This window comes from Podarcis muralis, chromosome 3 (assembly GCF_964188315.1).
Source record: "Podarcis muralis chromosome 3, rPodMur119.hap1.1, whole genome shotgun sequence".
Taxonomy (NCBI): domain Eukaryota; kingdom Metazoa; phylum Chordata; class Lepidosauria; order Squamata; family Lacertidae; genus Podarcis; species Podarcis muralis.
Window position 1 is genome coordinate 39245633 of NC_135657.1, and position 15620 is coordinate 39261252.

Here is a 15620-nt window from a genome sequence, read left to right on the forward strand (position 1 = left end):
ATTATGGTAATCTTTGTACGAAATGTTCCTTTCATATCTCCAATTTTCTTGAACAGATCTCTGGTTCTTCCCATTCTGTTGTTTTCCTCTATTTCTTTGCATTGCTCATTTAAGAAGGCCTTCTTGTCTCTCCTTGCTGTTCTTTGGAAATCTGCATTCAATTTCCTGTATCTTTCACTATCTCCCTCGCATTTTGCTTGCCTTCTCTCCTCCGCTATTTGTAAGGCCTCGTTGGACAGCCACTTTGCTTTCTTGCATTTCCTTTTCATTGGGATGGTTTTCGTTGCTGCCTCCTGTACAATGTTACGAGCCTCCATCCATAGTTCTTCAGGCACTCTATCCACCAAATCTAAATCCTTAAACCTGTTCCTCACTTCCACTGTGTATTCATAAGGGATTTGACTTAGATTGTATCTTACGGGCCCAGTGGTTTTTCCTACTTTCTTCAGTTTAAGCTTGAATTTTGCTATAAGAAGCTGATGATCTGAGCCACAGTCAGCTCCAGGTCTTGTTTTTGCTGACTGTATAGAGCTTCTCCATCTTTGGCTGCAGAGAATATAATCAATCTGATTTCGATGTTGCCCATCTGGTGATGTCCATGTGTAGAGTCGTCTCTTGTGTTGTTGGAAAAGCGTGTTTGTGATGACCAGCTTGTTCTCTTGACAGAACTCTATTAGCCTTTGTCCTGCTTCGTTTTGATCTCCAAGGCCAAACTTGCCAGTTGTTCCTTTTATCTCTTGATTCCCTACTTTAGCATTCCAGTCCCCTATAATGAGAAGAACATCCCTCTTTGGTGTCATTTCTATAAGGTGTTGTAAGTCTTCATAGAATTGGTCAATTTCAGTTTCTTCAGCGCCAGTAGTTGGTGCATAAACTTGGATTACTGTGATGTTAAAAGGTCTGCCTTGGATTCGTATCGAGATCATTCTATCATTTTTGAGATTGCATCCCAGTACAGCTTTCGCCACTCTTTTGTTGACTATGAGGGCCACTCCATTTCTTTTACGGGTTTCTTGCCCACAGTAGTAGATGTGATGGTCATCCGAACTGAATTCGCCCATTCCCATCCATTTTAGTTCACTGATGCCCAGGATGTCAATATTTATTCTTGCCATCTCATTTTTGACCACCTCCAACTTTCCCAGGTTCATGGTTCTTACATTCCAGGTTCCTATGCAATATTTTTCTTTACAGCATTGGACTTTCCTTTCGCTTCCAGGCATATCCGCAACTGAGCGTCCTTTCGGCTTTGGCCCAGCCGCTTCATCAGCTCTGGATCTACTTGTACTTGCCCTCCGCTCTTCCCCAGTAGCATGTTGGACGCCTTCCGACCAACATGCTACTGGGGAATTCCAGATTAGCAATTTCTAACACACATCTTAAGTACATGAGAGTCTGGTTATTAATTCCAAGGAAATTAGCTTTGACACCCCAAACCTTAATTAAATTCTAGCACCTATATCATTATGTTTTATTCCCCCACTTGCCCCTGACACATAATCATAATTTGGATTATATGGAAATAAACTACTTCATTGGACTGCGGTAATGAACGAAATAAATTTTGGAATACATTTTGGAAAGCAGTTGTTATTTCTTTAAGTGCTATTTAAATGATAATTGTGTCTTTGCTATGGATAGCCCTAATTACAATTAACCTGACACAAAGCGTCACATTTAACTAAGTTTTACTTAGAGTAGGACTATTGAAATTAATGGACCTAATTTAGTCATGTTCATTAATTTCAGTTGGTCTTCTCTGAGCAAGAGCACCCACAGTGACCACCTTTATCCTATCTTAAAAGCGGTTTTAGTAAGCAAATATACTTTTAGTAGTTCCTGGATGGAGTAGTTGTCACAGCAAACAGCTGAGCGACACAAAACATGCCCTGAACTTTCATCTCAACCTGATGCAATGACCGTATTAAAGAGAGCAATCCCTTCCAACTGATGCAATGCGTTGCCATCAACAGAGACTTAGCACCGAGGAAGTTCCTGAAAGAAATATGAAGATGTGGCTATACTATTTGAAAACAAAGCCTCGCACGAATGGGGGAGGAGCTCAGTACATATGTTCCGATTGCATGATGGTATTTGTAGTTCTGCTGCTTTACTAGTGCACTTAGCCCTTCGTTGTTTTGCATTTCTACGGTGTGAAGATACATACAAAAGTATCGTGTATCTGAGACTGTTACTCTGAGATGAGTTGGGTTTTTTGTGTGGCTATGTAATTGCTAAACTGCACTCCTTTTCTATTAAATTGATTTTCGAGAGTTGCAATAGATGCAAGAAGCAAACATACTGCACCTCCATAGCTCTCTAAGCAAAGGAAATGCTGGCTAATCTGCTCCTGAGGACCGCGGTCCTAACCTATTAGTGTCATAGAAGAAACAAATCTATTCAGATACGCAGCTGCATAAGTCACCCCATATACGTTGCAGGAAAAGGTGGTTCTGCACCCCGTCCCGAGATCCGTCCCTTAACGCCGCCCGACACCCCGTCATTGGAAGAGAACGTAAGCGAGAGCGGCATTCTACCCGAACGCGGCCCGCGCGGCGAAAAGGGCTCTGGGAGTTGTAGTCCAGCGGCTCTACCGCCCTGTTTCCCGTGGTGCCTTGCGGTTCTTTCTCACGTCAGGAGCCGGAGTTTAGAGAGCCGTCATAAGCCAAGTCCGGGGCTGGGAGGCGGCAGCAGTATCCTTGGCCGGGGGAAGGGCCGGAGCGGGGCCGGGTGTCAGGCCGGCCCAGGATGGACTCGGGGGTGTCGGAGCTATTTGGGGGCTGCTGCCGGCCTATGGGGGGCGGGAACGGCGGTGCCCTGCGAGGCCGCGCGGGCAGCGGTTCCGGTAGCGGCGGAGGGTCTTCCAGGGGGAGGAAGAAGAACGGGAGACACCGGGGGGGCAAGGCCAACAACCCGCCCTACCTGCCCCCGGAGGTGAGTGAGGCAGGGCGCCGGTGGTCGGCTGTCTTTGCAGGGTCGTCCTCTCGTGTTGCATCCGATGGGCTTCTCTCGGGGTTTTCCTCCCGCTTCTGCCTTCTTTGTGGTCCCCCTGACTTTGGGGAAGGAGGTGGCAAGCCCCCTGTGGCAAATCGGGATGTGGGGGGAGAGAGGGAGATGCTGAGCCTCCGTCTGGAAACGTACAAGGCTGGGCTGTGTTTTAGGGGAAAGGGGTAGAAGACCAACCTACCAAGACTGCATAGCCCTACCGAATAGGGCCATTCGATATTTTGGACAGCTGGTACTGCCATCGGCTTCACACTCGTAGCCTGGTTGTTGTGTTCCGCAATGTATGCACATTTCACTTCAGTTCCTTGGTTTTATAGTAGAGTCTCTCTCTCTCTCTCTCTTTCCTTCTGTCTCCCTCCCCCCCCCACCGCACTCCTTTTGCCTAATAGATGACAGCCACACTTTGACGTTTCTCTTGACCTCTCTCTGACAGTGAATGACTTGAGCTCCGAAACTTTAGACTTCCTGAGTGTCAAAAGGGAAATAGATACCATTTTTGTCAACTTCTAGCAGTGTTTCTTTTCCTCTCTTCCACTTGTGGCGATTCCGAGTCACTAAAGTTGCGCTTTTATTGGTTCATACAGCTGTTAACTTGAAACGAAGGCAGCCAGTCCAATTTGGAAGGACTAGGACTCTCTTAGACTGAAGCTTAAGTTCATTAGTAGTTCCAAATGACATTAATGGGCAAATATATTTAGTCCATATCTACTTGGATTGTGGATTGGAAACTCTGTAGTATGTTGTTCCCGGTGCTATTTTTCTAGAAAAAGAGGTGCTGGAACTCACCACAAATGCCTCCCTTGTTCTTTTATAATGGCAATGGCGCCCACCTGAGAGGTGCCAGAACTAAGTTCTGGTGAGTTCTGACTGAAAAAAGCCCTGGTTGTCCCTATGGAAAGTTCTGTCTAGCTCTCATTGAGATCTTCTGTCCAATTTAATTCTCCAATTAAAAAGGTCAGGTAATTTGTTATATGAAAAACCTTGGACCAAAGCCCATCAGAACTACTGCCAGACAGAGTGTTCAGTATTCAGTTAGATGGAACAATGGTCTGACTGAGTATAACATAGGTTTTTTTGAATTTCAATGGCATGCTTCAGTCTGTAGTTAGGGGCTCACATAATTGCATGTTCTTCAATCCTACTGCTGTCTCTTAACAGTTGCCTGTACATAGAAAACATGATGTCAGGGATTTCTTTTTAACCTAGTGTTTTCACTAACATCTAGATTTCTATGTGTAGGTGGTCTTTTTTTGGGTTGTGATATAGAGAAGCACTGTTAAGTGAGCCCCCACCTGAAACTGTACAACCTAGACATAGGTTTACTACTTCTGTGAGAACTAGTCCCTACTGTGTGTCACCTGGCAGTGACAGATTAGCTTGAACGTGGGCTGGACCTTGATGCAGATAGTCTAGAGCAGGCATCCCCAACCTTTGGCCCTCCAAATGTTTTGGACTACAATTCCCACCATCTCTGACCACTGGTTCTGTTAGCTAGGGATCATGGGAGTTGTAGGCCAAAGCATCTGGAGGGCCGCAGGTTGGGGATGCCTGGTCTAGAGACTCAAGGCTTAATAAAGCTGTATTACAGTCTCAAACTCATTCTGTCATCCTGGCTCATTTTCATTCAAAACTCATATATGCATATACACATATGCCCCTTCAGTTCTTTCATACTAGTGAAGGCTGATCTCTAACTGTTCTGTTTCTGTCTCATCAAGCATTGATAGCAGTCAGAATCAATGTGAAGCAAACCATATAAGATGTGCAACAATATTGTTAATAATAAAAACTTGGTCCTTTGTTTTAGGAAGGTGAGCCTTCCTTTCCCCCAGAGAGCAGAATTAGTCATTTCATCCCCCCTGAGACTTTAGTGGTACTGTACTTCCTCTCTGCCCTCAGTTGACTTGAGTGGACTATTTTGGGGCATGCCTAAGCTTGTCACTTTTTCTGCATCACTTCTACGGCAGCTTCAGTAGATAACAGTTAAACAACTTCTTGCTTCCTAAAATACATTGATATGTTGTGTTTCTAAGGCAGTGATTTCCTAGGCACTCTAAACTTAAACTGGTGGGGATGATGCTACATGAATAAAATAAAAGCTAGAGGATTGAGTGGGCATATTAGGAGAAAAACTCAGCATTATACCTGCCTCATTTCCAGTATGTAGGTGGTTTATTCCATGATGTTGTTTACTATGTGTTTCCCTTTCCACCAACATTTTTAGCTAGAAAATAGCAGCAGGCTGCATGGAAAGAACTCTGAATGTGCTCATAGAGGGAATGTGATATTTACTTCCAGAAAAACAAGATTATTTGAGGAAGAAATGAAATTTGAGTGGATCAGATTTCATGCTGCTGTTAGTCTTGTTTATTACACTTTCCTTCTGCACTCACACCACTATCTCTGAACTAAGATTAGCAGGGTACAATTCAATGTCACATATCTACTTTTTAGAAATAGTCTGGTCTCCCCCACCCCACTTGAGTAATTTTTAGTACTAGTTATTAACACTTAGCTCATATGGGGGTGTCTTCTGGAGAAGTATTTTCTGAGTACTTAGGGAATGTCAGAAGTGGCGATCTTCCTGTGGATCTGCCATGGCATTGGGATGTTTTTTGTACTACAAGCTGGTTACTACTGTAGTTTCTTCTCCCTCAGCTGCCAGTCACATTAGTCATTCCAAGCTCTGTGTGCTTGAAGGAAGAGACCAGCATAAGGCACATTTGTTAGAGAACTATGCTATTTGCCAGAGCAGTATGAGGTAGTGCAGGAGAATATCTTGGGATGGTGAAAGGAGGAGGAAGATATCTTTAAGACACAGACAGTGCTTGCAGGTGTATGGCTTGGTTATTGATTAATGAAGCAAGGTGTTTTTCTCCTCATGTCTATTCCAGTTTCCTGGCTTACTATAGAGCTAGATGGTAGTCAGTTGAACTTGTTTTACAGATTCAGAATTTTTGATATTGTTGGTCAACATAAGTTGTTCCAGTTAGTTGTAGAAGCTGAATTTGTGAGTTCTTACTCCACTTCAAAAAATGATGTCTATCCACAGATTCAAAAACTGGCAGCCAGCACACAGATTTCAGGAGGTATCTTGGAGACAGAGGCCCAGTGAAGGATTCTAAGTGGTTCATGCAGACAGAGTAGGAGACTGGGTCTGTTTGAAATACTGACCTGAGATATACTTTTTCTTAAGAGAATGGTTTCTGAAGCCTTCTCCATGATCTGAGCTATTACAGCAGCTGGAAATATAACTACTAAAACTCACAGTCAGCTGTTGTGGCATTCGTAAATCTGCTTATTGTTTTGTTTGCAGAACAGTGATGACCCAGGCAGGCATAGTTCTAAAAGTGCACTATAAGAGCCATGTCATTAGTTTGGTCCTTTTTATAGATATGGAGCCCAGAACTATAGCATTTAGCAACTCTTGATATAATTGATTCTTTCTAAATCAGGCACTGCTATGCGCTAGCTTCCCTGAGCTTACAAATGAGATGTCAAGAGTTGTATGTAAAATGATGAGCAGTGCAGAATTCACTAACCTGTGATGTTTTCTTCTTTTAATTAGGCAGAAGATGGGAACATAGAATACAAGGTGAGTTACTTGTGGGATGGGCTCTTGATACCAAGTTCTTAAGAGCCATATGTCAAATTATGTTACGAGTCATACTAGTACCTAGCAATTAGAGTATATTGCTGCAAACAAAACAATACTTTTTGGAAAACACAAAGCAAATGAAATGTTTGTGGTTGTATTGGATATTTCGTATTTAATTTTACTGAATCTGGGGACCTCTCTTCAAAAACTAATATTAAGTAGTAGTCAACCTGTAATAATTAATCAAGATATTTTTACTCTTGGATATTTTTTCAGATTTGTTACCCAGTGAATTGTTTTTTTCTTTTATTGAGCTGCCTGGAGTTTAACTGCTGCATCTGAACTCGACAGAGTCACTCAGAACAAATGATAAACTGTTCAACCCAATTCATGACTTGTATAAAAATGGTCAAACTCTAGTGAAGAACTCTACTTTTTTTCTTTTTAAAAAAAAGCAAATTGCTTGCCCATATCAGATCTCCTTGCTTGTTGACTGTAATCACTCCTTTCTTTGGGCAGCTGAAACTAGTTAATCCTTCCCAGTACCGCTTTGAACACCTAGTAACGCAGATGAAGTGGCGACTACAAGAAGGCCGTGGTGAGGCAGTGTACCAGATTGGTGTAGAGGACAACGGACTGCTGGTAGGACTGTCAGAAGAGGAGATGCGTGCCTCTCTCAAAACACTGCGGCGGATGGCTGAGAAGTATGTGCATCTGTCCTACTTCTGGGCCAGAGCAAGCAAATTATGCTTCATTATTTCCACAAATGAGCTGGCATTCTGGTTTTGCTATCCCACAGAATATTTCCAGCCTAGGAAAATGCATTCCGTGCACCAAGTCCTTTGCCCTAAGGGTTTTTTCTCACATTACCATAATCCCTTAAGTGCACCTACTGGCAAGTCACACTTGTAAGAAGAGAGTGTTCCTTAAAAAAAAAATTCCTATGTAGTTTCCTTGCACAGCAGGTGCCCGATTCTGTCTGAAAAGAAGCCAAATCTGGCTGGTTTCTCACTAATCAGTGCTAATACAGTCAGTATTCCTCTCTATTAGATTTATTTAATGAGAACTACGTAGTTTGCTATATTTGCACACATTGTTTTAACCCACTTTACTCCTCTATGGTGAGAACTTTATATGTCTGTGTTGTCATGTCTAGTGATTTCAAATGAGCAGCTGCGTGGTCTGGCTAGTAAATGGTTTGTGATATGTGGTGGCGTACATTTCCCCAGAATCCTTAGTTATTAAATTTGGAAAACTGGGCTAATATCTATGCTGAAATGTCACATGTGAATGTCCTCACCCCCACAAAATTGGCAAGCAAGCTATTACTTAATGGTCAGAGATCGATGAGGGCTCGCCAAATGGGGAAGCAGACAACATTTTCCCTGAATTTGTAGGCTGTGTCCACATGAGGCCTTTCTGAAAGACACAGCAAGATAGTCCTGTTCCATCATCTATTGAGGAAGTTGTTGCAGTTGATGTATTAACACCCAACGGCTTTCTGTTTTATAATGTGCAGAGTAGGAGCTGACATCACGGTGCTACGGGAAAGAGAAGTGGATTATGACAGTGATATTCCCAGGAAAATAACAGAGGTCCTTGTCCGAAAGGTCCCAGATAATCAGCAGGTAACCCACTCGATTCAAATGCCCTCTGATACAAGCAGTTTGTTGATTAGAAAATTGCAACTGGAACTTCGTGTCCCATGAAGGTATTTCAAAGGATGCTCCATTGGTTAGTGCTTTGGAGAGCAGCCACACATCACAGGCAATTATACAAATTGTCCTAGTGATTTTGGATCCCTTGGTGTTTTACTCTGCAAGGCAGTCAAGGTCTGAATCACACCTTGCACTTCAAAAACTCTTCTATAGGTTAGTTCTGTTTCAAAATATGCTTGTCCAGCTCTTCATTTCCCCCTTAAGTTCCTAGATCTGCGAGTGGCTGTGCTTGGGAATGTGGATTCAGGCAAGTCAACTCTGTTGGGTGTCCTGACTCAAGGAGAGCTAGATAACGGGCGAGGCAGAGCTCGTCTCAACCTCTTTCGGCACTTGCACGAGATCCAATCTGGGAGGACGTCCAGCATCAGCTTTGAAATTCTTGGCTTTAACAGCAAAGGAGAGGTATGTTTGTGCTGCTGCTGTCTTGCTCCTTTGATTCAAAATATGGCTTCTTGTCTTGGCTTTTGAATGTTCAACAGCAGTGTCTTCTGCTGTCTAGGTGGTCAACTACAGTGATTCGCGGACAGCTGAAGAGATCTGCGAGAGCTCCTCTAAGATGATCACTTTCATTGACTTGGCTGGTCATCACAAGTACCTTAAAACCACTATCTTTGGGCTCACAAGTTACTGCCCCGATTTTGCAATGCTGGTGGTGAGCGCTAATACGGGAATTGGTAAGCGGCATGTTGCGTGTTATGATTTAATCATATTTTGAGACCTAGGCATGACACATCATCTCGTTCAAAGATGATGTGCAGTCAATAAAAATCAACACCTCACTCCTTGTAGCACAGTAATACATATGCCCATTTCAAGCAGAATGTGAACTGCTCTGGGGTCCCGTCTTCTCAACTTGTTTCCTCCCTGCCATCCTATCTCTTGCAGCAGGCACAACACGAGAACATCTCGGCTTGGCTATGGCCCTCAAGGTCCCCTTCTTCATTGTCATTAGCAAAGTAGACTTGTGCTCGAAAGCCACTGTGGAACGGACAGTGAAGCAGCTGGAGAGGATCCTGAAGCAGCCTGGCTGTAACAAGCTTCCCTTGCTAGTAACATCGGACGACGATGCCGTCACTGCGGCACAGCAATTTGCACAGTCTCCCAAGTAAGAATCACTTGCCCTTCTCAGCATGGGAGGGAAGATCACTTGGTGACATGGGTGGTGCAATTGCAACGAACTCACTAGAGGAAGAATGGATTTAAGGAGAAAGGTGCGAGTACCTCCAGGTCTGTGGAATATTGCAGTGTGACTAATGGGATCACTCTCATGTTCTACTTTTAAAAACCTGCATGGATGAAGTCCTTACCCCACTGGCTTAACTAGGTGGTACAGGCGTTAGTAGTTCTAGTGGTGCATTATGGGACTAGATAACTTATGCCTCCGATATGATTGCATCCTGAACTGTTGCAGCCTGTAGTACATTTCCATGAGAAGGAGAAACAAGCCAGGTTCTCTCTGTTTTGAATGGACTTTTTAATGTTTTTGTTGTATTTTATTTAAATGTGAATTGTTAATGTAAGCCTTCCCAAGGATTCCTGTTACAAGGCAGTATTTAAATAGATAAAATTATAAAGGCAAGTGGGACTGGGACTGCAGTACAGAGCTAAGATCAGACCTATTTATGGGCACAGCAGCAAGTTTGAGTAATCCTAGATGCTTCCTCTCAAACTTCTCTGGGAGCCAATCATAGGGACGTGTTCCCTGTGCCTATTTACTTGTAAAAGTCAAGTTCCCATTGTGTTCAGTGGCATCGTACACAGAATTACAGCTCACCATCTTATTTCTTTCATGTGCGTTGGCAGCATCACTCCTATCTTCACCTTGTCCAGTGTTTCTGGAGATAACCTGGATCACCTGAAAGTTTTCCTCAACATCCTTCCTCCTCTGACAAACAGCAAAGAACAGGAAGAGCTTATGCAGCAACTCACTGAGTTCCAGGTACACAAGGCTCTCTCCATGTTATTGGGAGTCTCAAACAGTAAGTACCTTCATGTGTCGAGGGCAAGGACATCTTGGAGATGGAAGGATGGTCGCCCAGTGAGATTGTGGCTGGCTCTTTTTATGGTTGGCTTTTATAGAAAGAAAGGGATTTGATTTAGGTCCCTGGTATCATTTAGTTGATTCTCTAGGTTATTTCATTTGTAGACAAACATAGGAAATGCCTGCAGAATGAGTATTCACTGAGGGCTGGTACTCTGGGATGCTTGAGACGTGAGAAATAGTGTAAGGAAGAAAGTGCTCAGGAATGGGTTCTGAGGTCCTGTGGACAGAACTGTATCGACACTCATGAGAAAGGGGGGTGGGGTGGCAGGCCTAGCCATATAGCAGGTCTCAAGCTCCTGATTTTGTCTTGCTGCAGGTGGATGAAATCTATACAGTACCAGAGGTGGGCACTGTTGTTGGAGGAACTCTGTCAAGGTGGGTGTTGCTATTTGCATGGTGCCTTGGGGTCAGTATTGATAGGGAGGGGATGCAGAAGAGCTTCTGTCCCCCAGGGGAGGACTGGCAGTGTAGTATTTCCTTCCTCATTGTAGGCTTGGGAATACTGTGCAGGTGGAAGCCGAACACCTTGTCTCAATAATCAAGGGGATACAATTTCACTTCAAGGACAGAAGTGACTGTGAAAGAGAAACGAGAATACATACAAAGGGATTCATTCCATGTGGGATACAGAGGGTAGCTGACATGGGAAAGACTGTAAAGAAACTGCCCCAGGGTATGTTTTAAGAAGGTAGAAAGCAAAAGCTTTCCCTTTCTATGAGAGCTAAATACACACTCCTGATTTTTGTGCCCTTGCCAGCGGGATATGTAGAGAGGGAGATAACTTGGTGGTTGGTCCAACCGATGATGGCAAGTTCCTCCAGCTGAAAGTGTGCAGTATGCAGCGAAATCGTTCGGCGTGCCGTGTGCTTCGGGCTGGGCAAGCTGCCACGCTGGCTCTTGGGCACTTTGACCGCTCGCTGCTGCGCAAAGTGAGTCCGTCTCCTATTTCTGGGAGCTGTGGTTTTAAAAAGCTTCCCCCTACCCTCTTGGGAACCATGTGTTGTGAAGGGATGATATTGTGAGGGACTGTGGTTCCTCTGGAACTCCTGCTTGAGAAGACACCCTAAAATGCTGCAGGCAATATACTCACTTAAGTCATTTTGATTCAGGATCAGGGGTTGGGAATAGTTGAAGCCATGGCTTTGGGTGGTTTGCTTCCACAAAAAACTACAATGAAGAAAATGGAGTCAAAGCCATTGAGCAGGAGGCGGCAATTAAACACTCCCCACACATCCTCACCCACTGTTAGTCTGTCTTCATCATGTACACACTTCTTATCTTACCCTTCCATTTTTTGGCTTTCTGTCTGTGGAGAGGCCAGCTTCCTGCAAATGGAAAACTGGGCACTTCCTGAAGGACAGTAGCAGTCCACCTAGTGTGCATGTATTGGGGAATGGAGGAGCACCATTGTCAAGAGTATTGGTTCAGCTGTCTTGCTGTCACTTAGGGTATGGTGATGGTCAGCCCAGAGATGAATCCCACCATTTGCTCAGTGTTTGAAGCTGAAATTGTTCTGCTCTTCCATGCCACAACTTTCCGGAAGGGATTTCAAGTAACGGTGCACGTTGGCAATGTACGACAAACAGCAATTGTGGAGAAGATCCACGGGAAGGTAGGTCTTTAAGAAGAGGGGTACTTTTCTAGTCTGTTCAAGGAATCATTCCATTGCTTTCACGTCTTCATCCTGCATCAGTTATTGTAACCATGACATTAGGACTCCCTTCTGCAGTGCTTTCACCATTTCAGAAGAGAACCTGCATAGTTAAATCCACTAGGAGTTTCATAAACACGCAAAGCATATTGGGACTGAATTGCTCAGTGGCCTTAAACATCCCCCTCATTTCCTAGAATCCCTGAGCCGAGTAGCTAGGCGACTGACCTTGTAACTCATATTATTTTCCTCTTTCAGGATAAGCTGCGTACAGGAGAAAAGGCTGTGGTATGTTTCAGATTCATTAAACATCCTGAATATTTGAAGATAGGAGCCAAATTGCTGTTCCGTGAAGGAGTTACCAAAGGTATTGGACATGTCACTTATATCCAAGCCATCACCATCGAAGAGAATGGACTGGATCGGGGCTTAAGTTCTGACCTGGTCACTTTCTGACTCACAAAATCAGTGGGGTTTCCTGATGTTAGCAATAGGGGAAGGGAGGAAAGTCTCTCCCCACTGTCCAGAGCTGCTGCTGGCCAGTCAATTTACATGGACAAACCCCTTCTGCTCCTGCGGAAGCTAGAACTGCCGCTTGGATTGAGTGCCCCTCCTGGAGCGAGTTAAGCATGTTGTTTGTTCATCACCTGCTGCTTTCATGTCCCTTCCCCGGAATAGATGAGAGCGGCTGCATCTTTGCCTGGACCGGCAACTCCTGGTTCTGTTGACTTTTGTTGGGAAGTTACTGCCGGGTAGAGGGCAAAGCCATTAGTGTGTTGGACTGCAGCTTGGGGATTCTGCTTCCTGAGGCAGCAATAGTGGACATCCATTGCCCACAGCACTCAGTCTCCATTGTCCTGCTGCCTGATTTTTACAGGCTGCCTGTGACAAATGAAGAAGCTTCAGCTGAAAAGTTTGCATTGCCCACAGTACAGCTCAGGATATTTCTGATTCATTTTAAACTGTTTGTTGGTTTCATTTTAATCTAATGGCTTGTTGGGTCTCCCCCTCCCTACTACCGTTGTGTGCTGATTTTTAACAGCTAATTTCATTGTGGGCTTTTTATTTTTGCTTGTAGAGAAAATGTGGGGTTGGGGGTGTGGGAGAAGAGGGACATTTCCCTGAAATAACCCTGACCTGATGGAAACTACTGTCCCCATCTCATGCAGCAGGTACAATCACAAACATCTTAAGACAACTTATTCCTGGGCAGAGTTGAGCAGCTACCCTATATATAATGTGGCTTCCTAGAGCATAACTGCCCTCCTCCTTAGCGTTGACACTTCTCAGAACTTTGCTGGTGGTTTTCTGAGCCGCTGCTGTTCACCATCTTGACTGAAAGATTGGTACCGTTTGGCTTTCGTTAGGAGTTCAATAGCACCCCAATCCAACTCGTTCCTTGGGAAACATGCCTTACTTTCTCAAAGCCAAAGCAGTAAGCGCTGCTTGGTTATCCCAGGAAGATTTGAAGTATTGCTACAATTACTTTTACTACAATTATCAATGCTGCCTACTGCAGCAGTGTGTCTATATTGCTGGTATGCACCACAGAAAACCATACGATATACCTAAGATTTCAATCAGTTCACTTAAAGCTATAGTGAATGCCTGGAGTTTGCAATAGAGCGAGACAGTCAAACATTGTGGGCTATTTTTAACATATTGGTAGGAAATTATATTTTAAAAGTCAGCAATACATTTCTTGTTTTTGCCTATCCCCATCTTAGCCACTGCTGCACTGAGTGTTCAGCTGCTACAGCCAACATTGCCAGTGAAAACAACGATCCATTTTTATTCACTATAAAACGCACACCCTTCTGTTAGTTCGCCTCAATCCAACAGCTGTTTATTTAATGCAAGTACTCTTTGAGATTTAACTTGTAGCTGCGCAACCATACAGCCAGCTTCCAAGTTGATGCTTTTTAAGTATAACCCACAATCATTTATCTTTCTTCTAATCATCCTTTTAATAGCACAATGGACAGTTAACTATAAAGTAGTAGCAAACATGGCCCAAAGCATCATGGTTATTTGCTGATTAAATTGGCTTCTCTCTCAATTGCCCTTTAATCACTTGGATTGGTTCTACAAGAGGCATTTTTGGATCGCTTGTTTTAGAAAAGACGAAGAAAATTGGCCGCCTAATGCACTCCTCTAGAGGGTTTGCTGTAACCCATTGCCACTACATACTTGTCCTGTGGGAGGAATAGGTGCTTTTCCTGCAATTTACAGTTCTGGCAGAGTTAACCCCATTGCAGACAAACATTCAAAGGTGCTCTTTCTGGTTGTCTTTTCCTTGCCTTCTGTTGTGTGAGTGTTCTCGGTGCCATGCTTTTCATATTCACTGTTTGTGGATTCTTTAAAAATCAGAGAGGTGTTTTCATCTCTCTCTATATATAGATATATAATGTACAAAATAAAGATGTTTTATTGAAAAGAATAAAATTGTGCTGTACGGCTGAACAGCAACTTGTGCCAGCAGTGAGATGCCAGGCAATATGTGGAGGCTTTTCTGTTAGTTTTCCATGCAGATGAGTGTTTACAAGTTGGTAGCACATGCTTATCTGACATTCCGCAGTGCGTGCAGAGAACTATCGGCCTGACCACAGCAGTTTTGAGTATAAAGGGGAGGATTGTATGCTGCTGCTTGCTTGCAGAGATAGTGAATTTTTGAAGGTTTCTCTACTCCCACACTATGCCAATAGGTCTCTGGATATAGATAACGCAAGAACTTCTGCCACTTGCATTTGAAATAGCAAAGTGCCACACGTTTTGCCAATTATATGACTAGTTCCTTTATCCTAATAGCACTGACTCCACCATCTGTGGGATGAAGCTCTTGCTTAGCCTGTTATGTTAGTAATACTGCCTAAAATCGGGTGCTGTTGCTAGCATTGTTTCCATCCTATTGTGGACAATAACAACAAAACAGGCTGCAATTTCTATACAGAAGCCCCAAACCTGCCAATATTTCTTTCAACACATAAAATTTCCCCTTATTCTGCTTTACTGGATAGTATTTTTGCATATGAGGAAAATTCCTTTCCAGCAACTTCCACAGAAAAGGGAAAAAAGCAGACCAAGGTTTTAGCAGGAAGTAAAACAAAACAAGACCAGATAGATATCTTGTGTCTGTAACCTGCGCCTAATAATGCACTCCCTAAAGCCCTATAACTAGTTTGAAATCCTGTCCCTGATACCACTAAGTACTACAGGCTGTTAGGATTAAACAGATAGGTTTTGCACTAGCAGTAACCACATTTCCATGGTTCCAGAATATAGTTGAAGACTTCATACATCATGGGTTTCATATGGAATATACTTAACTATAGCTCACACCCAAGGAGATAGAAAGCTGCAATTGGACACTTTTATTTATATCCTACCTGTCCTCTAAGAAGTTCAAAGTGCCATACATGGTTCTCCCTTCCCCCCTCATTTTATCCTCACAAAACCCCCGAGTCAAATTAGGGTGAGAGGCTGACTGGCTCAAGGTCACACAAGAAGTTTCATGACAGCGGTGATTTGATCCCTGTTCTACCATCTCCTAGTCCAATACCCTAACTGCACCATGGGGCAATAATTGTATATGTTTGTTACTAT

At 43.6% G+C, this 15620-nt stretch overlaps 1 protein-coding gene across 2 annotated transcripts; it reads left to right on the forward strand.

Moving 5' to 3' along the window:
• The first annotated feature begins 2654 nt into the window (after positions 1 to 2654).
• On the forward strand, positions 2655 to 14498 carry GTPBP2 (GTP binding protein 2). 2 transcript variants are annotated; one of them, XM_028724332.2, is made up of 12 exons: positions 2656 to 2934; positions 6575 to 6601; positions 7124 to 7308; positions 8124 to 8232; positions 8527 to 8724; positions 8822 to 8996; positions 9208 to 9427; positions 10126 to 10261; positions 10683 to 10741; positions 11124 to 11295; positions 11814 to 11978; positions 12276 to 14498. In XM_028724332.2, the coding sequence occupies exons 1-12, from the start codon at positions 2749 to 2751 to the stop codon at positions 12471 to 12473; spliced, it is 1830 nt and encodes a 609-aa protein (XP_028580165.2). In that variant the 5' UTR covers positions 2656 to 2748; the 3' UTR covers positions 12474 to 14498. The 2 variants fall into 2 exon arrangements, with proteins under 2 accessions (XP_028580166.2, XP_028580165.2); XM_028724333.2 differs by lacking the exon at positions 11814 to 11978 and having other exon boundaries at positions 2655 to 2934.
• Positions 14499 to 15620: the final 1122 nt, after the last annotated feature.

Excerpts from the sequence above, each read along its gene's own strand:
- GTPBP2 (XM_028724332.2), top strand. The coding sequence starts at position 2,749 with ATGGACTCGGGGGTGTCGGAGCTATTTGGGGGCTGCTGCCGGCCTATG. Across the intron at positions 10,262-10,682 it reads AGCAACTCACTGAGTTCCAG|GTGGATGAAATCTATACAGT; the intron begins GTACACAAGGCT and ends GTCTTGCTGCAG. Across the intron at positions 11,296-11,813 it reads ACCGCTCGCTGCTGCGCAAA|GGTATGGTGATGGTCAGCCC; the intron begins GTGAGTCCGTCT and ends GCTGTCACTTAG.